Source organism: Lemur catta, chromosome Y (genome assembly GCF_020740605.2).
Source record: "Lemur catta isolate mLemCat1 chromosome Y, mLemCat1.pri, whole genome shotgun sequence".
NCBI lineage: Eukaryota > Metazoa > Chordata > Mammalia > Primates > Lemuridae > Lemur > Lemur catta.
In genome coordinates this window covers 6,047,833-6,072,342 of record NC_059156.1, presented here as the reverse complement: position 1 = coordinate 6,072,342, position 24,510 = coordinate 6,047,833, and the positions used below count along the sequence as shown (strand labels likewise).

Below are 24,510 nucleotides of genomic sequence, written 5' to 3'. Positions count from 1 at the left end.
TACAATGGATTGTTGTGAAGATTAAATAAAATCAATACTTCACATCGTAAGTAGTCACTCTTATCCAAAATTTGTTTAAATTAAAATACTAACTTCTTGTGAAACCTGCCATTAAAGAAGTAGGTTTTCTTAGATTTGCTTTACTTAAACATCTGAAATAGCTTTTACCCCATGCCAAATCCATCTAAGATTAGTTTTGCGTCACTACATACCACTGGAGCTAGAAACCACTACTACCCGGAGCCGCTCAGCCCTCCACCCCCTCCCACGAGAGGGCGCCCTCCCCTCCTAACAGGGGCCGCTTGGAATTCGGAGCGTGGCTGGCTCAGCACCGGTCTCGTCCTCCCCAAGAGCCCCATCACAGGCAGGTTCTGTCTACAAGCTGACGTTATGAAATTACAGAACTCCTAGCACTTTGGGAGCCTGAGGCAGGAGGATGGCTTGAGTCCTGGAGTCTGAGGTTGCAGTGAGTTTGATGACCACTGCACTCTAGCCCAGGTGACAGAGCGAGACCCTGTTCTCAATGAATGAATGAAAATAAAATAGGAAGGGAGGGAAAAGCGTCCGATGGAGGAGAAAAGACTTTGTCACCGTTCTCCCATTCAAGATACAATGCTCACGTCCCAAGAAATTGCTTCCGCCAACGCCACAGGAAACGGAAATGGCTTCCAGAGAGCAAGTTGCATCACTCGCCTTGCAGGGAGCATTTTGTGGGACTGTCCTCAGCGTTGCCTGTACAAAAATATCTAACAGGTTTGGGAAGTAGATCCCGAAATTTTGCGTCATGTTTGCAGTGAGCCTGCCGGCAAGCATTATACAAATCCAAGTGGAGAGAAGCCCAAGCAATGAGGCCACTGCCGCACCAGTCACTCTCTAGGCCCGGGCCCTAGTTGATGTTTCAGCTTCCGTTTCCCTGACCCGCTTCAGGGGGCCTTCATATTGTCAGGCGGTAGCCGGCCTACTTCTTTCCTCTCTGGACAACATGGCTGAGCGGGAGGCTGGAGTGACTCTAGGGCAGCCGCATCTTTCGCGCCAAGATCTTTCTACCTTGGTGAGGTTTTGCTTTGGGAGGATGCAGCTTGAGCTCAGTAGTGGGCATGCCCGAGCCGCCGTAGAGTCGGTGCTGGGCTGTCGGGAGCACGAGTTGGGAGGGAACCCCGGGGCCGGGCGCCTTCACTCCGGTAAACTTGCCGTCCCCTGTACCTTGGCCGGCCAGCCACCTAGAAATGGGGATGTGCGATTGTGGTATTCTGAGTTTTTGAGGAGTTCGGCTGCAAGGTCTTGAGGTTAAATGACACTACTGTTTTCATCTCTGAAGGTCTAGGAAGAGGGTGTCTGTAAAACGTACTAAGATTTGTATCTCTAGTAAGGCCATGGGAAGTAGCTGTTTACCCTCTCTGTACTATGCCTCCAAAGACTGGACCTTAGACTCATGTTTGTGAGGAGCGAAGGCTTGCAATTCTCTTTTTTTTTGTAAGCACTACGTGAAGAGCTTTTAGATCTCCCCAGCCCAAAGAATTTATCTCTAAAATAAAGATTAGTTTTACAAGAAAGGCGGTTTTTGTAAACAGAGACCAAATTAGATAGAGAAGAGCTTGTAAACAGCAAACGTGAAGTGAAAGGTAAATACTGCTTTGTCCTCCGTGCAATGTTTAAACTAAAATGTTTCATTGCAGGATGTTACCAAGTTGACTCCACTGTCACACGAAGTTATCAGCAGACAAGCCACAATTAACATAGGTAAGAATAACTGGTTGCGTAAAGTACTAGAGTTCGGGACTCCTAATTTGACTAGTCTCTGACAGGAAAATTTAATCTCCTGTGTCTGTGGTCTCCAACCTTTTTGGCACCAAGGACTGGTTTCATGAAAGACAGTTTTTCCACGGACAGGCGTGGGAGTGAGATGGGACAGGGGGTGAAGGCGGTGAGGGGGTTGGGAGGCAGAGCTCAGGCAGTGATGCCAGCGCTGAGGGAGCAGCTGACCTCCTGCTGTGCGCCCACTTCCTAAGTTTCAGGGGGGAGGATTTGTCCACAGTGGGGGCGGGGGCCTGGTCCGTAACAGGCTTTCCCGGGGGATTGAGGACCACAGTCCTATGTGATTAACCGAGTTATCCTGAAAATCAGATATTTAAGGTGCAGATTTGAGCAAAGCGTCTGCTAGACCTTTTGGGAACCAGAAAGAATCGTCTTCGTTTCTGTCTTACAGAATAGATGTGTTGGAAACACATAGATAGATAAAAAAGAAATATGCTTTATGCATTTGTAGGAAGAGTTTACAATGCATGTTGTACAGACTTATCACAAACAGTGTTTGTCAAGGTCTTACTTAATAAATAAGCTGTTATTAGAGTATATAATTTTCCTGACTGACATCCTTAGCAATTTGAAAGTTATTTTGAGTGAGTGGAAACTTTGGATATTTTAGGGTTTCCACAAAAAATAAAACCTACTGAGACTTGGAGTTATTAAAATGTTACAAAACATGCGTTTGGCCTTCCGTGTGTGTGGCTTTAAACAACCCAATCTGGGAGTAAAAAATATTTGGAAAAAATTTTATCCATGTTAAACATGTACATACTTTTTTCTTGTGTCATTATTCCCTAAGCAACACAACAATTGTAAGCAATTGTAAGTAACTTAGAGATGATTTTAAATAATGGGAGGATATGCATGCATTATATACAAATACTGCACCATTTTATATCAGAGACTTAGGCATCCTGGGATTTGGGATTTGGGGGAATTTGAAGAACCAATCCACCACAGATACTGAGGAACTAAAGTATTCCATTCTTATTAAACAGGGATTGTTCTTATGGATTCCTTGTTTTTGTATGAGGGATAGTCACACCTGCTTAGCTCACTTTGGGAATACTGGAAGTTTCTTAGCATACAGAATTTTGTATTCCTTTCAATAATGTTTCTTTTAAGTGAAGGGCATCTTATTTGAGGTTAATAAGTTCAATAACATATTACAGTGAGTATGGTTTTTTACACAAGGTGCTTAGTTACATGGAAAGTTCACTTTTTGTTGTTTTTTGTAGGTACTATTGGTCATGTTGCTCATGGAAAATCCACTGTTGTAAAAGCTATTTCTGGTGTTCACACTGTCAGGTTCAAAAATGAACTGGAAAGAAATATTACCATAAAGCTTGGATATGCAAATGCCAAGGTACATACTATATTGTGGAAACCATTTTACTTTAACTGTTGAATATGCACATGACAGATTGTCTTTTCATTGCAAATTTTAGATTTATAAACTAGATGACTCAAGTTGTCCTCGGCCAGAATGTTATAGATCCTGTGGAAGTAGTACACCTGATGAGTTTCCTACAGACATTCCAGGGACCAAAGGGAACTTCAGACTAGTCAGGTAATCATTTTTGTGCTAAGCACTTTTCTTGTCTTGTGCTTGTTGAAATATTTAATGGAGATTTTAAACAGTGATTGAAACTTTAGCTTGATACAGATGCATTTCTGACAAAATGTAGGTTAAAAACTCTGAACAGTATTTTCTGGCAAGGTGATATAACAGATTACTATAGTTGCAAATTAAAGTTGTTGTCTGTGTTTTTTGGATAGGAGAAGAGCAAACCTTTCCTTAATTCTTTTTATTACTTTCGCTTGTCCTTTATCAGTTTTTGGATTGTGATTGCATGATACTAATTTTTCATAAGAGAATACTAATGTCCACCAAGTAACTTACGTGGTTGTTAGGGGTATCCAGGGAAAGTTTAAATCATGACAATACGTGCTACAGTTTTTTAAAATGGTAACAGTTTTGAGTGCGTAGTGTAGCTTTGTTTGTTGTTTGTTTATTTAAGTGCTACTTTGTTTGTGTTAGGATGGTCATTTCCATTTAGCTTTTCAAGATGCTAGAGAAAATCTTTAGCAAATTCTTTTTTTCAGTGACAATTCCCATTCTGTTTTTCCGGCAATTTAATATGCATACAATCATGCATTGCCAAAAAGACCTTTAGTACAGTTCCTGCCAAAATCACAACAGGGTATTTTGTTCATTTAAATAAAATTATTTGGAAAGTAAAAGGAGCCAGAATAACAAAAAATTTTGAAAAACAATAAAATAGGAAGAATTGGGCTACCAAATGTTAGGGCTTATATAGCTACAGTAATCAAGATTGTGGTGCTGCTAAAGGAGTGGGTCAATGACACAGAATAGAGAACCTAGAAGAAGACCACATCATAAATATGTTCAATTGGTCTTTGAAAAAGGCACAAAAGCAGTTCAGTGTAGCGTAGGTTTTCCAAAAATGTATTAGAGCAACTGAATGTCCATAGTTGAAAAAAGAGCCTGCTTTTAGACCTCACCTTATACTAATACTATAGCCCTATATTGTACAGACACTTAAAATTTACGTTTGCTCCGGTGTTGAGTAAATGCTTAAAATATGCATACATTTTAGTGTTAGCTCAAATAAATTAAATAATAAATTAAATTAAGTAAATTAAATAAATCAAATAAATTAAATAGAACTTTTGGAAGAAAATATAGGGGAAAATCATTAGAACCAGTGGTTTAGTGAGGCATTTTTAGATGTTACACTAAAGTATGATCCATAAAAGAAAAAGATTAGTAAGTTGCAAGTTGCGTTTTATCAAAATTGAAAATAATTGCTTTGCAAAAGATCCTGGTAAGAAGATCAAAAGACAAGCAGCTAATTCCCAATAAATAAAACTTGTAAATCGTATGTTTAACAAAAGACTATAATGTATAAAGCACTCTCAATACTGAATAGTAAAAAATAACCCAAGTAGAAAATAGGCAAAAGACATGCAGATGACAAATAAAACTGTAATGATTCATTAGATTTTGACTTTTTAATATGATTTCTAGTATAATCGGTAAAGTTTATTTCTTCTCCTCTTTGGGTTTTATAGTTTTTCTAGGCTTATTGGAAGCTTGTCTTTGGATAGCTGTATCTGCACAAGCTGACTTTATCTGTTTTGTGTTGCTGTTTAGACATTTTAATTTCAGCTGGTAGTCTCATTTTGAAATTCTAGAACCACCAAATTGTATAGCAATTTTACTTTGCAAAAAGATTAATTACTTTTGGAGCGATCTAACCCTAAAAAGTCTATGATTTGTGTGTTTGAGTATTAATTATTCTGAAAACTGATTGTTACTTTTCAATTGTTAGACATGTTTCCTTTGTTGATTGTCCTGGTCATGATATTTTGATGGCTACTATGCTGAATGGTGCAGCAGTGATGGATGCAGCTCTTCTGTTGATAGGTAAAATACATCAGAATTGTTTTGAACAAGTAAATGTGGAATCCGTCTGTTAGGGAATATTTAAAGGAGAAGGTAGGTCTTTAAGTGCCTTAAGAGCCTGTAAATGAGAACTAACAGGTCATGCAAAATAATACCCATGGCAATCAACTATTATAAAATACTAAGGAAGGTGAATTTGGGGCTGATACTTGTTAGAATTCCTATGCTAGTGTGAAAAAAAAAGTATGTCATTGGTGCTTTTTTTCTGCCAAAATCATGTGGGTTTATACAGTGTCTTATTTGGAAATTCAGATATAAAAGTATATGTTTGCTTGTTTGTTTGCAAACATACTCTGGGCTGTCCACTTTAATAATGACAATGTTTTTATTTAGATACCAGTCTCATTCATATGAAATGCTGAAGTCAAGGTCTGTTTGGATGTTTTCAAGGCCAAGATTGTTCTTTCTTCCCTATTGTGAGCTACCAAGAGATTTGTTGTTGGGAGCTACATGGAGTATAGCCATATATAAAGTTGGAGCACACAGGCTGTACATAAAACTGTTCTGACTTCTAGCAACTGCAAATTCAAGGAGTTTCCGGCACCATCCTAAAGTTTGACAATTTCTTTGAAAGGCTCACAGAACTCACTGAAAGATGTTATGCTCATAGTTATGGTTTATTCAAGAGAAGGAATACAGATTAAGATTATCCAGAAAAGAGAAACATAGATTCTAGGAGAGTTCCAGATTTTAGGCTAATGTGTCATTGTATTTGTTCAGGCAGAGATTACTTTTCCAGGATCATTGTGTGACAATGTGCATGAACTATTGCCAACCAAGGTAGCTTACCTGCATAGAGCTATTATTGGAGTTCATTTATTTAGTCATGATTGATTGCCTATTAGATTGATGATAATTCAGGATCCCAAGCCTTCACATTAAATCAAATGGTTGGTCTTTCTGATGTGGGTAGCTTCCACCCCAAGATTTTCGAGTGTGACAGCCCCATCCTGAGGTCTGATTTGGGCAGCCCCAGATCTAAATAAGGATACTCTGTCAGGGTAACGTGGGTTACTTTCAGTCCAGGACAAAGACCAGGCCTCTTTTTGGGCAAGGCCAAATGCTACTTTACAGGGATATACTTTTCCAGAGACATAGCAAATGAACATCACAACTTTGGGAAGATGATCTTTGATGTATGAACAAATTTCCTTATATTATTGGTTATCTTTGAAAATAGTGTTTTTCCCTTTTATTAATGAACAGCTGTATTTTCTGTCTGTTGCTGTGTATAAAAGTACAGTCAGCCCTATGTATCCAAGGATTCCATATCCATGTATTAAACCAATGTGGATTGCAAATATTCAGAAAAAATAATTCCACAAAGTTCCAAAAAGCAAAACTGGAATTTTTCACATCCTAAGTACTACATTCAATCCATGCAAAGGAAGTGATGCATAAGTTTTGTTATTAGATACTATAAGTAAGCCAGAGGTGATTTAAAGTATACAATAGTAAAGTAAAATGCATAGGTTATAGGCAAGTGACACATAGTTTACTGTAAGGAACTGGGAAGCACCTGTGGATTTTGGTGTACACAGGGGGTCCTAAAACCAGTCTTTCATGAGTACTGAGGGACTGCGCTGTCTTAGAATTTGGTGGCTTGGAACTAACATTTATTTATAGTTTCTGTGGGTTAGAAGTTTTGGTGTCTCTGAATTGGATCTTTTATGAGGTTACATTAAAAATGCCAGTAGGGGCTGCAGTTATCAAGATTTTTCTGGGGCTGGAGAGTCTTCTTTTAAATTCACTTGAACTCACTTCTTTCCACGTGGACCAGTTACCTTGGTATCCTTATGACATGACAACTTCTGGTTTGAGAGAACGCTCAAGTTGGAAGCCACAGTTTTTGTAACCTAATTTGAGAAGTGGCATCCCATCACTTTTGCAGTATTGTCTTTGTTAGAAGTTTTTGGTCTATCCCCATACTTAGAGAGAGAGATTTCACAAGAGTGGGAATTGCAGAAAATAGCGATCATTAGGGACCACCTTAGTGGTTTTCTACCTTGATAGACTTGGGTAGTTACAGTTCGTACATTGCATTAAGCACCTTGTTTTAACTATTTTGGTGCTGAGGAGCTAACTGGGCCAGAATATTCCAAATACCAGGTAGAGCCAAAGGTTTATGTTTTGCTTGAGCAAAAGCTGTGGATAGGCCTTGAGAAGCCAAGTTTGTTGACTCCTAAATTGTGCTTAAGACCAGGAAAGGGAGTTAAAAGACTGGGGGATCCAAAGAAATCAGGCCTGGACTTTTAAACAGGGACACACAAAAGCACATTCTTAACAATGGTGATCAGGAATTTGCCTTGAGCAGTATATCCAAAGAGCTTTTGATTAGGTACTACTAATTCTTACAACTCAACTTGTTTTATTTTTTTTTTAATCATCAATTTAGCCGGTAATGAGTCTTGTCCTCAACCTCAAACTTCTGAACACCTGGCTGCCATAGAAATTATGAAGTTGAAACATATTTTGATTCTACAAAATAAAATTGATTTGGTAAAAGAAAGCCAGGCTAAAGAACAGTATGAACAGATCCTTGCATTTGTACAAGGTAAGAAGCCTTATTTAAGAAATGTATGGATTATTTTGAGAAGCATTTAAACTGGATATCTTACTATATTATGTCAGATAGTCAATTTATGGTTGTAAGACCTGTTTCTAAGCCTTCTAATTAACGTCTTTGTTGCTTTTAGCCCCATAATAAAAACTGTGAGATCTATTTCTGAATTTGATATACTAAAAGGACATTTTAGCTAAAAATGCAGTAATATTCTGGAAACATTTTTTTGCTTTTTGATTGTTCTAACAATATTTTTTTCTTATTGAATATTTCCAGAAGTGGAACTGACAGTGATTTCTTTAGGTTTTATGGTGTCTTTTCTCTAACAATATATTGTTTTCATTTTGGGGAAGACTTGATTTATTGTATTTTTCACATCTGATTTCTTGTTCTTATTGTTAGGCTTTGTGAATCCTTCCATGTGCTAAAGAAAAGAAAAAGATAATGTTTTCAAGATCATTATGCTTGGTCCATTTCGTTGACCAGTCCGTTTGACATTTAATAAATAAGGAATAAATTTTTTATGTGTTAGCCGTGTTTTCAGCTAGCAGATTTTATTTTCTGGTTGTGCTATATTTATTCCTTTAATTGCTTTTTAAAAATTATGCTTGTTAATATAACAGTAGTCTTTCTTTTTTTTTTTTTAAGAGACAGAGTCTTGCTGGGGATTGCAGTGGTCTAATCATAGGTCAGTGCAGCCCCAAATTTCCAGGCTCAAGGAATTCCTCCCACCTAGCCTCGCAAGTAGCTGGGACTATAGGCATATGCCACAGCACCTGGCTAACTTTCTTTTTTCCATTTTTTTGTAGAGGAGGGGCCTAAGCATGTTGCCCAGGCTGATCTTGAACTTCTGGCCTCAAGTCATCCTCCTGCCTCAGCCTGTCAGAAGTGCCTAGGATATTACAGGCTTGAGCCACTGCACGGAGCCAATTTTTCTTCTATAGGGAATAGTATTTATTCTCAGATAGAAAAACAGAATATTGTTATGTTTCCAGACAGAATGATTATTTTCTACCTGTTGCTGACATATATATGAGGATCTTTGTATATCTGTGTTAGAGATTAACAGATTATGAAGAACAGTTTCTTAAAACTTATTTTTCTGAATTTTGTTACACAGGTACGGTAGCAGAAGGGGCTCCCATTATTCCAATTTCTGCTCAGCTGAAATACAATATTGAAATTGTCTGTGAGTATATAGTAAAGAAAATTCCAGTACCTCCAAGAGATTTTACTTCAGAACCTCGACTTATTGGTAAGGACTTTACCTGTTGTCCTTTAACTATTGATTTTATCTTTCTGCCTTGCTGATTCTCCTATATAGATGTTTATTATTTGTTCTTTATGCAGAGTTGATAATAGATTGCAAACTTCATATGCTTTTTTTTTTTTTTTTTTGAGACAGAGTCTCACTCTGTTGCCCAGGCTAGAGTGAGTGCCGTGGCATCAGCCTAGCTCACAGCAACCTCAAACTCCTGGGCTCAAGCAATCCTCCTGCCTCAGCCTCTCGAGTAGCTGGGGTTATAGGCATGCACCACCATGCCCGGCTAAATTTATTTTTTCTGTATATTTTCTTAGTTGTCCATATAATTTCTTTCTGTTTTTAGTAGAGACAGGGTCTTGCTCTTGCTCAGGCTGGTCTCGAACACCTGAGCTCAGACGATCCGCCCGCCTCGGCCTCTCAGAATGCTAGGATTACAGGCGTTAGCCACCGTGCCCGGCCTATTCATATGCTTTTTTGAATTTTAAGAGAAAGAATGGGTTTATGAAATCTAAGGACAACGTTACATTTTAAAATAAGTGGAGTGACATTAAAATGTATATGTTCAATTAAAATGGATTAATTCTAAGATTGTATTAGCAATGCTAGATTACCATTACTGGGTGAGGAATCAAGTCCTGAATAAAATAATAGTTGTTAATCTTTTGTGCTAAGTATGCGGTATGTTGTGTGATCAAGATTTGAGTAATATAAGCCAGACATGGTGGTGTACACCTGTAGTCCCAGCTACTTGGGAGACTGAGGTGTGAGGATTGCTTGAGCCCAGGAGTTCAAAGCTATAAAACACTTTGATGGAGCCAGTGAATGGCCACTGCTCTCCAGCCTGGACAACCTAGTGAGACCGCATCTCTAAAAAAATACATATATTTAAAGATTGGAGAAGGATAGTATTCTTTATGGAAAGGTAATGTTTTAATAAAGAACAAGATATTTGAACTTCTATACAAATCATTTCAATGTACTATTAATGTTAATTTTCATGTTCCTTTTAGCATAATTTAAATCTGCTGTATCAGCATTGGTCTGATTGGATTATTTAGCTTTGTGGTTTCTGGACAGAGGTGGGACCCTTTCCAAAACAAACATTTCAGCCTTTCTGGGACTTCACATGGGCTTTTCTGTATTTTGTGGAAATTGTTCTCTTAGGTGATTGTAATGCACACCCTTTGTTAAGAATCACTGTTTTCCACACCTAAGTGCTGGTTATATAATCCTAGAATTATTTTTTGTTCTATTACAGAAGCCATATAATATAAATGTAATATTAAGAAAAAATTTGGTCCTGCAACACTAAAGCAAATGTGTATTTCCATATCTTTCTCTGTGTTCATGTAATTATATAAACACTTATGTGGATATATAGTTTTCTTTAAATGGTAGTAAGGTTTTACCCTTCTAGAGCTGTTGTAACAAAATACCACAGACTAGGTGGCTAAAACAAACAAACAAACAAATTATTCTCTAAGTTCTAGAGGCCATAAATTCAAGATAAAGGTGTTGGCAGGTTTGGTTTATTCTGGGACTTCATCCTTCAGCTTATAGAGAGCCTCCTTCTTTTTTTGTCTTTACATAATCTTTTCTCTGTGTACATGCATACTTGTCTCTTTGCATCCAAATTTCCTCTTTTAAGAACTCCAGTCAGATTGGATTAGGGTCTATTAAATTGGCTTCATTTTAACTAAACCATTTCTTTGAAGGCCCAATCTCCAAATATATGTACATTCACAGGTACTAGAGGTGAGGGCTTCAGCACATGAAGTTTGAGGAGATACAATTCAGTCCACAGAAGTCATGCTTTCAAATAATTGTGTATAAGCAGTGTTTATGGGTTTTTTAAATAAAAGTTACATTGCACTCTCTGGTGTACCGTAACATGTCACTTACAGATCAAATTATTTTTGTTTTTCATGTTACAAATTTCAAGTGACTATTCCTATAGAGAGCTAACTTGAAAAAATATTTCTTCTAGTTAAAATAACAAGAGTTTTATGAATTCCTTTTTTCTTCTCTATCTTCTCCCCAGTCATTAGGTCCTTTGATGTTAACAAACCTGGCTGTGAAGTTGACGATCTTAAAGGGGGTGTAGCTGGTGGTAGTATTTTAAAAGGAGTGTTAAAGGTAAACTGAATTTTAAATTCTTGTTGTCTTAACCAGAAAAAAAAAATGTGGTAAAATTAAGTCTAAAAGTTAAAGTTTTTTTAGGAAAAATATATATATAGTTTTGTTTACTGTTGTGACTTTTAAAGGTGTCTTATATCTAAATTTTAGAGTTTTTGTAGATGATTACTTAAATTGAGTGGTTAATAGCTTTAGGAATCTTTTCTACATTTTTATTTTTATTTTTTTATATTTATGTTTGAAATTGTTCTTGCAAGTAGGGGTCCTTTTTCAGTTTAGCTGTCTACCTATTAGGACTGTTTACATTCAGATGGTGGTTATGTTGTCCCACGTATTTCAGTCACTTATTTGTATGTTTCAGGTGGGCCAGGAGATAGAAGTCAGACCTGGTATTGTTTCCAAAGACAGTGAAGGAAAACTCATGTGTAAACCAATCTTTTCCAAAATTATGTCACTTTTTGCAGAACACAATACTCTTCAGTATGCTGCTCCAGGGGGACTTATTGGTAAGGATTCTACTCTAGTCCATAAGCTTTTGTTTGTGGCTGGTCATGTAAATTTTTGTGTTAAGTGGATTATCCAAGAAGATACATCAGTAATTAGACATTTTAATTTTGTGTGGAGCAGTTGGGTAGACGGGTAATACATGTGGTTAAGTTGATTTTAGTTCACATGAAAAAAGGGAAGAAAGAGAGGCAGAAATATAACCTGTGTCATATGACATCATATGTACACTGGGCTGACACTAAAAGATAACTTCCATTTTGTAGGAATTGATGAAATAATCTGGATTTTTCTAGTTCTTTACTATTCAGTGTATTACCACTATCCAGGAAAGGCAATTTTGTGAGAGTTTCTATAGTCTTTTGTATTAAAGAAGAAAATATTGACTGAAAAAGAGTTTGGGTCTGTGTTTTAGTTATATATTTCCTTGAGCACTTGGAAAATGTTATCTCAATGCACTCTCCCTTCTATCTGCTGACTCATTCATTAGTTGTTCACCTTGTGAGAATTCTTTGTACCTTGTGAGTCACTTCTCTCGTTTTTAACAGTCTGGGTAAAGTATGTCTTACTTGGGACCTCTTTGAGTTTATCTGAGGGTGGTTGAGATTCTTCAATGCATAAATTGTTTTTCCCTTTTTTTCTTTCTCTTTTTTCTCTCTTTTTAAAATCAAGTCTGGGAAGTTTTCACCCATTATTTATTCAGATTTTTTTCCTTCAAAGACTGATTGTGTGTTGCTATGCTTGATGGTTTTCTATGGGTTTCTGAGAATATCTTTGTTTTTCTTGTTTGTTTCCGTTCCTCAGACTGGATAACTCAACTGTCTTCAAGTCTGCTGATTTTTTCTTCCTGCTTAAATCTTCTCTTGCTACTCTGGCCATTTTTTTATATTAGTTGTTATTCTTTTCGACTCCAAAATGCCCATTTGGTTCTCTTAGACTTTCTCTGTCTTAATTGATATTCTCTAGTAGATGAGCCATCATCCTCATGCTTACTTTTACTTCCTGAGACATAAGTTTTTAGTCCCTAGGACACATTTAAAATGTGCTAACTTAAAACAATTGTCTAGTAATTTTAACGTCTTTAGTTCCTTGTGTACAATTTTGTACACGTATGTGTGGTTTTTTTTTTAACAGGCAGGGTTTCTGTTGCCCTGGCTAGAGTGCAGTGATTCAATCATAGCTCTTTGTAACCTCAAACTTGAGGGCTCAAACAATCCTCCTGCCTCAGCTTCCTGAGTATGACTGCAACAACACCTGGCTAATTTTTAATTTTTTCTTAGAGCCAGCATCTCACTACGTTGCCCAGGCTGGTCTCAAATTCTGGCCTCAAGTGATCAGTGATTTTCAAAATTGTTTTCTTTTTCTTTATATAGGCCATACATTCTACTTGTGCATCTCATAGTTTTCTGTTGAGACTATTTTGAAATGATACAGTGGTGGCTCTGTAATTTAGTTCACTCTCCTGCTGAGAGTTTGCTGTTATTGCTGCTGCTTGTTAGTTCTTTGTTTATTTAGTGACTTGTGTATTATTTTTGTGTGTGTCTGCTGAAGTAGGCTTAGTTAGTTTAGTGGTCAGCTAGTGGTTAAATAGATTTCTTTAATGCCCAGAACCAGTGAGTCTCTCAATGCATGCTAAAGGGGTCTGTGTGCATGTTGCAGCATGCTGTCAATGCTCAGCCCAGTAGCTAAAAGATAAGAACTGACCATCTCAGGTCTTTCCTGAGTATGTGATAGCTCTACCCATGCACATGGCTTTCTAGGTTTGCAGGAATATGTCACACTTTTGAAAGCTCCCTCATGTACATCTCATTCTAAAGCTTTTTCTTTTAAGCTTTGTTATCCTCCAGTGTTATACAGTTACCTCCAGATGATCTCAATAAATGCTTTTTGGGAAAAGGCTTTTTGCAGCAGGCATAGAGACTCAGCCTTGAAAGTAGGATATTTCAGGAAAACATCACACAAGTCCAATGATAATTCTCTGGGAATGAGGAGCTCCACCTCCCTCCAGTGGATGCCAGGCTGCTGCTGGCTTTCCGCCACAAGTGCAGGTTGTTAGTTTTTGTTGCCACCCAACAGCTGCTGTACAGAGATGAAATTAGGGCAAGTGAAAAAGATCACAAACTCACTATTCTTACTGAGATTCAATGATTTTTCTTAAATAAGCACTTCTCAGATTGCCTCAGAGTTTTGAAATATTGATCTGACATTTTTATCAGTTTTCTCATTGTTTTCAGTAGAGAAGAGAGTTTTGGGGGCTTGTACTATGCCATTTTGCTGAAATTCTCCCATTGTTACATATTTAATTTCTCTATCCCCATAATTAAGAGTTTACCATATGTGGTTGGGGCTGATTATTACATAAGCATGGAAATTCTGAGAAATTTTTAATCTAACTTTTTATAATTGAAATGTATAAACATGTAAATAGACTCATGCCTGTAATCCTAGCACTGTGGCAGGCTGAGGCAGGAGGATGGATCACTTAAGGTTAGGAGTTTGAGACCAGCCTGAGCAAAAGCAAGACCCCTTCCCTACCAAAAAATAGAAAAAATTAGCAAGGTATGGTGGTGCATGGCTGCAGTCCCAGCTGTTCAGGAGGCTGAGGCAGGAGGATTGCTTAAGCCCAGGAGTTTGCGACTGCAGTAAGCTAGTGATACCGTTACACTCTACCCAGGGTGACAGAGTGAGACTCTGTCTCAAAAAAAAAAAAAAAAAAAAAATGTAAGTAGAATAGTAACAACAACAATAACCCTTATATGTCCACCAACCAGTGTTAAAAATTATCAGTATAATTATCATTATGACCTATCTTTTTAAGCTTTATTATTACTGAATAGCTTTATTAAATAAAATTCATCTTAATTAAGCAGGTAGTATTTGCCCTTTGTAATTTAAATCAAGAGAATCTCTTTGTTCTTAAATTTTTAGCAAACTTGTTTCCAAATCTGTATTTTTTAGATAAAGGAAGGATTTTGTATATGATTTAATTATGTGCCTATTAAATGATATGGGCAAAGTGTAACTGTAAAATGTGTAATATACGCTTTCCTGGTTTGGCTAACTTTAGCTTTGTAGGCATTTTAAGAAATAAAATGTTAAAATAGTTATGTATTATTTTTTGTTAGGAGTTGGAACAAAAATTGATCCAACATTGTGCCGTGCTGACAGAATGGTAGGACAGGTGCTTGGTGCAGTTGGAAATTTACCTGAGATCTTCACAGAACTAGAAATTTCCTATTTTCTGCTTAGACGACTTCTAGGTGTACGTACAGAAGGAGACAAAAAAGCAGCAAAGGTAAATCCTTTTATGATTTCTATTTCAGGAATATAAGCAGAACAAAGCGTCACAACCAGTTATGTGTTTCATCCTTTTATATTTATGAAATAGAACTACAAAAAAAGGAAGGCTGAGTAAACTGAAAAGATTTATAGGGTAAATGTCCATAAATCAATTTGATAGTTTTTGTGGAGTTTTTTGTGCTAGTCAAGTAAAGCAGTGGGAGTGGAGAAGGGACAAAGGAATTTGTGGTTGGTCATGATCAGTTACTTGTAAACACCACTGCAATCAGACCAGTGAATTTTTTAAAAAGTATTTGTGTCATGTATTAAAAGACTTTTCCTAATATGTGACTTTAACGTAAGACTGAATAAGATTCAGTTGACAAAGATGGAAAATTATCAACACCCCAGTTGACAGGGATACAGGGAAATAATTACTCATACTCTTAGAGAATATATAAATTTGTAACATTTTTGTAGATGAATATAGTACTGGTTATCAAAATATTAAATGTGCAAACACATAGTTTCAGCAGTTTCACTGCAGAGTTAACTTTTTTAACAGTGATAGGAAAATGTGCCATCTGTAAAACAATGAGATGGATTATATATTTCTTGATTAAAAGATATCCAAGATACAGTAATCTTGCCCAGAGAAACAAGTGACCAAAGATCAGTATGGGATTTTATATTACCTTTTTAACACTAGGCTTTTGTGTAACCTTAAAAGGAATGCATACTTCTACTATAGTACTAGAAATTCTGTATATGTATGGTCATAGAGTCCTTTATATATTAGGGAAAAGATATGGTTATGAAAAAGCAATAAGGACATTGCTTAAAATATGAATCATAGGCTTATCAAGGTTTGTCTTTTTTTTAAGTTTCTTTAGTAAGGTTTTTAGGCTTTTTTGTTGTTTATTTTCTGGCTTTTAATGAGGTACGAAGCCCTTAAAAACATTGATCTGAACTTTGACATTAGTCTATAAGAGTAGATAAAGCAATAGGAGCTAATATTCGCTTTGGTGATAGGTGTAACCCAGTTTTACAAAGCCACAAAGTTTAAGTAGACCCACGTAACCACTGTATTATTCTTACCATACTGTTCCTTTCAGAAAATTTGATAAGCCCTTTTTACGAGATAGGTTCTTCAGACTTTTAAGAAATTTTCTGATTATTTGATGTCAGAAGCTCATTTTAGGGGTAGCTCTTGTATAAATTCATCGAATGCCAAGTAAACTTTTGTTTTGATACTTGTAAGATGTATATAGTTCAAATCCCATTATAATGAAATTAGTACAGAATTATTTTTCCCTTCATAAGTATAATACATTTTTCTTAATAACCTCACTTATTTTAGAAAGCATTTTCTTGATTTTAGAGTTTAGTTTTTTTGAATTTATTTCTCTAGGTACAAAAGCTGTCCAAGAATGAAGTTCTCATGGTAAACATAGGATCCCTGTCTACTGGAGGAAGAGTTAGTGCAGTCAAAGCTGACTTGGGTAAAATTGTTCTGACTAATCCGGTGTGCACAGAAGTAGGAGAAAAAATCGCCCTTAGCAGAAGAGTTGAGAAACACTGGCGGTAAGTTTGTCCACTTTGCCACTATCTAATGAAGAAAAACACAGCATATTTTCTTGGGAAACTTAGTTCTTGATGGTGTAAGGAGGCACACACTTTTCCTTGAACTCAATATTTCTTGAGACTTTCACTCTCAGTTATAAATTTCTATGACTGAAATCTATATTTCTAACCCCTAATTGTAAAGCTATAATTCAGTCTTTATTAATACTTTGAATACTGCAACTGGCTTTTTTTTAATCTCAAACACAACGTATGTAAAAACAAACAATTCAAAGTTAATAATTTTGTTGTCTTTCACTTCTTACATATACATTTACATGTATATAAACAAGGACTTTATTTTTTTCTCAACTACTTGAATAATTTGCATACTGAGACATAGAGTTCAAGTATGTATTTCTTGAGAATATGGACATTCTCATACATAACTAGTGCAGAAGTTTTAACTTGATGAAAAGCTAAAAACTGTACTCCAGATTGCACTTTTGTCACTAGTCCCAATAATACCCTTTTTAGCACTTTTGCTTGCTCCAATCCACAGTCATACATTACTTTTTTTTTTTTAATTTCTCCTGTTTCCTTTAATATGGAACTTTGTCAGCCTTTGTCTTAACAGGATTTAAATACCAGCCAGTTAATTTATAGAAGACTCCTCAATTTAGATTTGTCTAATGTTATCTCTGATTAAACTGAGGTTGGGTATTCTTGGCTAAGAAGGCTATGTAGGTGGTGATATGTCCTTTTGAGAGAATCACATTCAGAGTCATACGACGTCTAGTTGCTCCTACTTGTTGAGATTAATTCTGTTCATGAGGTCTAGACATTGTTTAACTTCTCAAATGAAGTCTGTAAAGTCTCTCTTTTATTCTTACAACTATTAAGCAAATTATGGAGAGATCACTTGAGACTGCAGTAGCTTCTTTCCTGTAGATAGCTTGTTCCTGATCAGATTACCTCCCCTCTTCCCACATGATTATTCATTATTAAATTAATCTTGACTGTCAGGATAGCAAAATAGTATGTTTTTATATTTCTAACTGCTGTTTTTCTGCATTTGTCATTCCATTTCTCCTGTTTATTTAACCTATATAACTACAGTGTGAACTTAGATGTCTGTTTTACTCGATGGGTTATGATGCAGTACTGTTTCCTTTCTTTTGGTGATCAAACTGTTACATGTTAGCCAATGGGGCTCTCATCAAACCTGTTCCTGTGCTTTTTTGGAAATGGATTCATCATGGTGCAAAATGCCCCAGGCTCATCTTGTACTTCCTATAATGTGCCATTTCTCCATGTTTAGAAACCAAGAAGTAGATAGTAGGATGTGTGCCTATTGCTACTGGACTTATAAGACTTGTAGTAGATAGCTAGAAACTATCCTTGTGAACACAGGTCTGTGACTCTTAAATGTATTTTTTTCTTCTTTCTGGATTACTAATCTATCCCTTCTCATTCTGAGTAACATTGTAGCCCACATCATCATTGTGTACTTAGTAAGTTTTAGAAAAAAAATTCTGACCTCCTTTTTCAGTGACTTTACTGCTTGGTCAAATTTAGTCTTTTAAAACATTTCATCATACTGTTTTCAACAATTTCTAGTAAATCCTCACCTGACTCCAGTATTTAAGGCCTTAAACAAGCATGCTTCAATCTTTCTTTTTTGTTTTTTTTTTTTTTTTTTTTAGAGACAGGGTACAATCACCCTGTTGCCTGGGCTAGCATGCAGTGGCATCATCATAGCTTAACTTAGTTCAATCTGAAACTCAATCTGTCTTCTGCCTCAGCCTGTCACGTAGCTGGGACTATAGGTGTGCACCAGCATTCTCAGCTAATTTTTCCTATTTTTTGTACAGATGGGGTCTTGCTCTTGCTCAAGGTAGTCTCGAACTCTGGACTCAAGCTATCCTCCTACCTTGCCTTCCCAAAATGCTAGGATTACAGCTGTGAGCCACTGCACCTGGCCATTTTTTTTTTTTTTTGAAACATCAGAGTTGACACCAACAACTTGACTTTTCTTCCCGTTCCACCACTATAAACTCCATTTTTCTGCAGTTTTTATTGTTCCCATAATAATTCAAATCCCCTTTGGCTCTCTGTTCTTTTCTTATCAAGCTCTCTTGTTAAGCCTATCCTTAAGACTTTGCCCCATGAAGCTTTCTCATTGTTTATCTCTTTTTTCTTTTCTTTTCTTCTTTTTTGTTGGGGAATAAAGTCTCACTCTTTGTCACCCTGGCTAGAGTGCCTTGCCATCATCATAGCGCATTGCAACCTCAATCCCCTGGGCTCAAACAGTCCTCCTGCCTCAGCCTCCCAAGTAGCTGAGACTCCAGGTGCACCACCACACCTGGCTAATTTTTCTGTTTTTTAATAGAGACAGGGTCTCTGTCTTGTTCAGGTTGGTCTACAACTCCTAACCTCAAGCAATCCTCCCACCTCGGCCTCCCAGAGTGCTAGGTTTGAGCCTCTGCACCCACCGTCATCATTTATCATTTTTAAGATTCATCCAACGTATACTAGTATTGTAAAAGTTAAGTTTTACTATGTTTTGAGAAAATAATACAGTTTTGTGGTGATTTCTGTTAATTTGATTTTACTGTTTTCTCTCGTATTCTGATTTCCATTGATTGTATTTAAGAATAAGTGTAAATAATATAGAACTTCCAAAGACTTCCACCATGGAATGTAATGTTTAGAATGAATAGGGCATTTTCTGGATTAGAACAAGTTTTTAAAACAAAATATCTTTTGCTTCTGCCCACTATTATTGTAAGAGAATTCTATCCAAATGAAATTTTAGGCTTGGAAAATTTTTAAGTGTTATTTAAAGGAATGTCTGAATTATCCTTTTTATTTTTTTAATTATGCTAAAATACACATATCATGAAATTAACCATCTTAACTAATTTTAAGATATAGTTCATTAGTATTAAGTGCATTCACATTGTTTCACAACCATCACTACTGCCCATCTTCAGAACTCTTTTTAAAACCTTGAAAAGTGAAAGTTTCCCATTAAACAATATATTCAACTTAGCAGTTGAGCATCCCTAGTCCAAAAATAGGAGGTGCTTTGATGCATGTCTCTCTGAACATCATGTTGACACCCCAAAAAGTTTCACGTATTTTTGGATTAGGGATATTCAGCCTTTTTGTCCCTCATTTCCTCTTTTATTGCCTTTTTTGTTGAGTTCATTTTTTTTTAATAGTAACACGTTTCCTTACCATTCTCTTTTGTATATATTCTATAGCATATGTATTTCTAATTTTCGTGGGTATTACATATAACATCTTAAAGTTAGTAACAACTTATTTACCTTGATACCTTTAATTACATACAAAATCTTTTTTAGGCCGGGCATTATGGCTCATGCTTGTAATCTGTCATCCTAGTACTCTCAGAGGCCAAGGCGGGAGGATTGCTTGAAGCCAGGAGTTCGAGACCAGCATGAGCAAAAACAAGACCCTGTCTCTACAAAAAATAGAAAAAATAGCCAGGCAAAGTAGCATGTACCTGTAGTCCCAGCTACTGGGGACGCTGAGAGGCTGGAGGATTGCTGGAGCCCAGGAGTTTGAGGCTTCAGTGAGCTACCATGATGGCACTGCACTCCAGCCTGGGTGGACCCCATCTTCAAAAAAAACTTTCAGTTAGTTCCTCCCCTTTGTTACTGATCTGACAAATTTTTCATCTTTCTATACCTCTTTTTTTTACTGTGTACCCACTAATGGGTTTATAGTTTTATACTTTTGTCTTTTAAATCCTATCAAAAGTGAAAAGTGGAATTTTGAACCCAAATTCCAGTAATAATGGTTTTTATATTTGTGCATTTACTTATAGTGGAGAACTTTTTATTTGCATCTGGCTTATTGTCTAACATCCTTTTGTTTCTATTTGAAACATTTTAACATTTCTTTTAGTGCAGCTCTAGTAGTAATGGACCTTCCTCATGTTTTGTTTATGTGGGAAAGTTTTCATTTATCCTTCATTTCTGAAGGACAGTTTTGTCAGATATTGAATTCTCAGTTTACTGATTGTTTTCTTTCATCATTTAAGTGTGTTATTCTACTGCCTTCTGGCCTCTTGAGAAATCTGCAAATAATATTATTGAGGATTGTTTGTATGTGATGAATCACTTTTTCTTATTGCTTCAAGATTTTCTGCTTGTCTATAACTTTACATAATGATTATCATGTGTTTCTATGTGGGTCTCTGGGTTTTTCATACTTAGATGTCTTTGAACTTTTGTATTTGGGTATCTGTGTCTTTATATTTGGGGAATTTGGGAGCATTATTTCTTCTAATACATTCTCTACCATTTTGTCTGTCTCTTCTCCCTTAGGGACTTTCATAGTGGATGCATTGAATAGTATCTGTAAGTTCCTCAGGCTCGGTATACTTGTCTTGATTCTTTTCTCTCTTTGCCCCTCAGCTTGATAATTTCAAAAGACCTGAATTTAGATTTGCTGATGCTGCTTCTGTTAAGGTTTGCTTTTGAATGCTTGTAATAAATTGTTTCAATTCAGTCATATTTTCAGCTCTTTTTAGTTATTTTTATAATTTCTTTCTCTGTTGGTACTATCATTTTGGTTATTCTTTTTTTTATTTCCTTTATGTTTGTGTCCGTCTTCTCCTTTAGGTCTTTGAACATATTTAAGATAAGTATTATAAATTTTCTATTGAGTAAATCTGAGGCCTGTGTTTCTTCAGAGTTGGTTTCTAGAAATTTGTTTGCTTCATTTGAATGGGCCATGTTTCTCGCATTATTTGTGTGCCTTGTCACCTTTTATTGTAAACTGGGCATTTGAAAGGACATCTCCCTCTAATCTTGCAGACTAGCTCTCTGCAGGGAATGATCTTCTTTAATCAGCCCATAATGAAGGCAGAGGATCTCCAGCTTTTTCTAGACATGTGGCTTCCCTGGGTCTGTGTGTGTTTTTTTCCCCAATTCTCTCATATACATGGCTACCAAAAAAATGTCTTCCCCCCGAGAGTCACTCACTTGGTGCTGTTTGAACCTAGTTGTTCTGTGATATTCCTGTGCCTGTATTCTTTGCCCCCAGATGTAGATTCCCTTGCACTTCTCAAGCTTACAGCCCCACCACTCCTTTCAGAAGGTTCCAATCTGATATCTGTACTATGCCAGTTTCTGCCAGGGCTTCAAAAAAGCAAAGCATAAATTAGTCCCTTGGGCAGGCTGCAGTTAAGCTAAAACTTTGAAAATGAGTTCCACTCTTTTCTTTCTTCCCTGAGAAAGGAACTGAGAATTGATTGGCTTCTGCTTCACGGGGTTGCACTTGATAGATGGTGAAACGAAGGTGAGCAAAATGCCACAAAAGTTTCTACTATGTTGAGCATAGCTTTTTCTTGGTTGAGTATTTGGTTGATTACTGCAAATCCTTAACTAGTTTCTAGATTTTCCACAAAACTATTTTGACCAGTATGTTGTTGGTTATTTGGTGTTTCTGTAGGGGGAACAATGCCCTGGAGCCTTCAAGTCCTCCACTTTGCTGATTTTCCTCTTTCTCTTTTAGTCTTTTTACAATTGTAGTTTTTACCCATGTTAAGGTAGATTTTGCTTTTGCTAAATTACTGGCCTGGTCATTGACCAGTGCAAGCTTTAAAGTAGCTATTAAGAAGCATCTGCTTAGGGATTATATGATCTTCTAATTCTTATTTTTTTAAATCCATTATAATCTGTCAAGATGCTGTAAAAGTTGGGGAAAAAATTTTGCATTTTTCATGAAGGAAGGATAGATAATGAAATTTTGTTTAATTAGTCTGAAGTGTTTTATATATGGGCATGGGTCCTTAAGGGGACTTCGAGTGCTCTTATTTGCTGGTTCTGAACGAGAACGTATATTGCATTAGAGGAAGATGTGTGTGTGTGTATAGCAGCAACATCTTGTTTGCTTTTCTTGTCATTTATGCTGTCCAGCACTTATATATAAGGTTCCATAAATCTAAGGAGATGATATGGTCATTTCTTTATATAGGAACATGTTATGAGAACAAATTTGAATTTAGAATTAGGCAAGCAAAAGCAGTTAATGTCATGATTTTATGTGATAATGCAGATCAAATGGATTTTAAATTTATGATTTGTTTTATGCTCACTTTACAGTTTAATTGGTTGGGGTCAGATAAGAAGAGGAGTGACCATCAAGCCAACAGTAGACGATGACTGAAGAATCACAGTTAAATATTTGAATGAAGTCAGAATTTTTCTTAGCAACCTAGAGTTATATATTTTCAAAGCAAATAAGGGAATAAATTCCACTGCCGATAACCTTAGCCAAAGCTATCAGATTATTCTCATTTTTTTGTTGAAAATCTTATTTCCAATTAAACATTACAGTAGTGTCTACAATAAATGTCAGAACTGACATATTGATTAATTTAATGTATACTTTATTAGACATTGATCTTTGCTAAACATTTTCAAATTTGTACATCCATGCGGCTTTGAAATGAAATTGCTTGTTAACAACTAGCCTTTGCTGTATAACACATCCCAAGAGTTTGAAATAAAAAGTTTTTCTTTTTATTCCTTCATAATTTGTTTTTGAGTTTCCAGGCATAAAGGACTGTTGGACTAGTAGAAACTTGAAGACAAAAGGTGTCTTCAGAGACTGGCTCCCATTTTGTCCCAGATTTTATGTGGCCTTATCTTTAAAATTTAGGATGAAAGGAGAATTAACAGATTCAGATTAAATTCTCCTTTGGAGCATAAGTGCTCATTTACAGGGACCTTTTCAGAAATCCCCCTAAGATTCTGTTCCTAGGCTGGAACATTAGGAAGCTCAAGATAGTTCTCGTCACCCTGTCCCTAGATACCTTGCACTTACTGCTCATTGGTTAGCCCTAAAGTCAACACACTTTTTCTTTTGGAAAATACTATAACACCAAATGCCTCCACATAAGTGATGAGGGTCATTCCAGATTTTATTTTATGTTTATCTTAACTATATAATTTATAATGCAGTAGAACATAGATTTTCAAATGCTAGCATTTTTTTCCTGCTGTGAAGTGTCAAATATTTTTGTCTTTTTCTTCAAGTAATTAGTGAAGTTATTAACGATCTAAAAAAATAGGAGCTCATATAATAAAAGGCAAGTTGGTGATATGAAGTAAAATTTAATTATATTTAATGATTCATTTTTGTTAGGTCACATATATTGAATGATTGTGAATCTGCTTACACTTGACTTGTTGGTTAACTCACCAGTCAACAATAATGATAACTTGTGTTTAGAAAATTGGTAATTTGTACTAGTACTCTCTCAGGAGTGGGGAACCTACGGCCTTGGGGCCACATGTGGCTGTCTGGATACTTGAGTGCAGCCTTTTGACTAAATCCAAATTTTACAGAACAGATAAAGGGAATTGTTTTGTGAAGTTTGGATTGGGTCAAGGAGCCTCTCACTTGGAGATCCGGAGGACCACATGTGGCCTTAAGACTGCATTTCCCACCACAGTATCAAAGTTATCTTTCACGGTATTGATTGTGTTATGCAAAAAGCTTAAGAACAGCATTAACATTTATGCTTTTAGGAGCACAGATATCATAAATTTTTTTCAAGAACAAATATATATGACTTTTTAAAGGTAAATTTAGTCAGTTTTACATAGAATTTTCACAGAGCTAGAAGATTCATTCCATAAATTTCATGTTAATAATACTTATAATTTAACCATTTCATAATGTGTGCATATATCAAAACCACATTGTACACTATGATTATATATAATTTTTGTTTGAACTATATCTTAATTTAAAAAAAATTCCTATAATCTAACCTGTCCCTAAGAATATTACTACTAAGTATTTATTAAGTACTTTAACCTTCTGCTTGGCGCTATTCTAAGTTACTTGTGTATATATAAA

General features: G+C 36.1%; 1 protein-coding gene across 3 annotated transcripts; it reads left to right on the top strand.

Moving 5' to 3' along the window:
• The first annotated feature begins 753 nt into the window (after positions 1-753).
• On the top strand, positions 754-23,168 carry LOC123629104 (eukaryotic translation initiation factor 2 subunit 3, X-linked). 3 transcript variants are annotated; one of them, XM_045539073.1, is made up of 13 exons: positions 754-1,051; positions 1,677-1,740; positions 3,045-3,172; positions 3,255-3,376; positions 5,163-5,257; positions 7,692-7,850; positions 8,980-9,114; positions 11,165-11,259; positions 11,621-11,765; positions 14,889-15,058; positions 16,454-16,626; positions 21,875-21,939; positions 22,746-23,168. In XM_045539073.1, exons 1-12 carry the CDS (start codon positions 983-985, stop codon positions 21,930-21,932), a joined length of 1,413 nt encoding a protein of 470 aa, XP_045395029.1. In that variant the 5' UTR covers positions 754-982; the 3' UTR covers positions 21,933-21,939; positions 22,746-23,168. The 3 variants fall into 3 exon arrangements, 2 of the variants coding, with proteins under 2 accessions (XP_045395029.1, XP_045395028.1); XR_006731904.1 differs by having other exon boundaries at positions 756-1,051; positions 21,879-21,939; positions 22,746-22,787; XM_045539072.1 differs by lacking the exon at positions 21,875-21,939 and having other exon boundaries at positions 766-1,051.
• The last annotated feature ends 1,342 nt before the right edge of the window (positions 23,169-24,510 follow it).

Bases quoted from the DNA above. Each gene is read 5' to 3' on its own strand.
- LOC123629104 (XM_045539072.1), top strand. From the start codon at position 983: ATGGCTGAGCGGGAGGCTGGAGTGACTCTAGGGCAGCCGCATCTTTCG. The intron at 3,173-3,254 runs GTACATACTATA...TGCAAATTTTAG, and splicing joins TTGGATATGCAAATGCCAAG to ATTTATAAACTAGATGACTC. The intron at 9,115-11,164 runs GTAAGGACTTTA...TCTTCTCCCCAG, and splicing joins TTCAGAACCTCGACTTATTG to TCATTAGGTCCTTTGATGTT.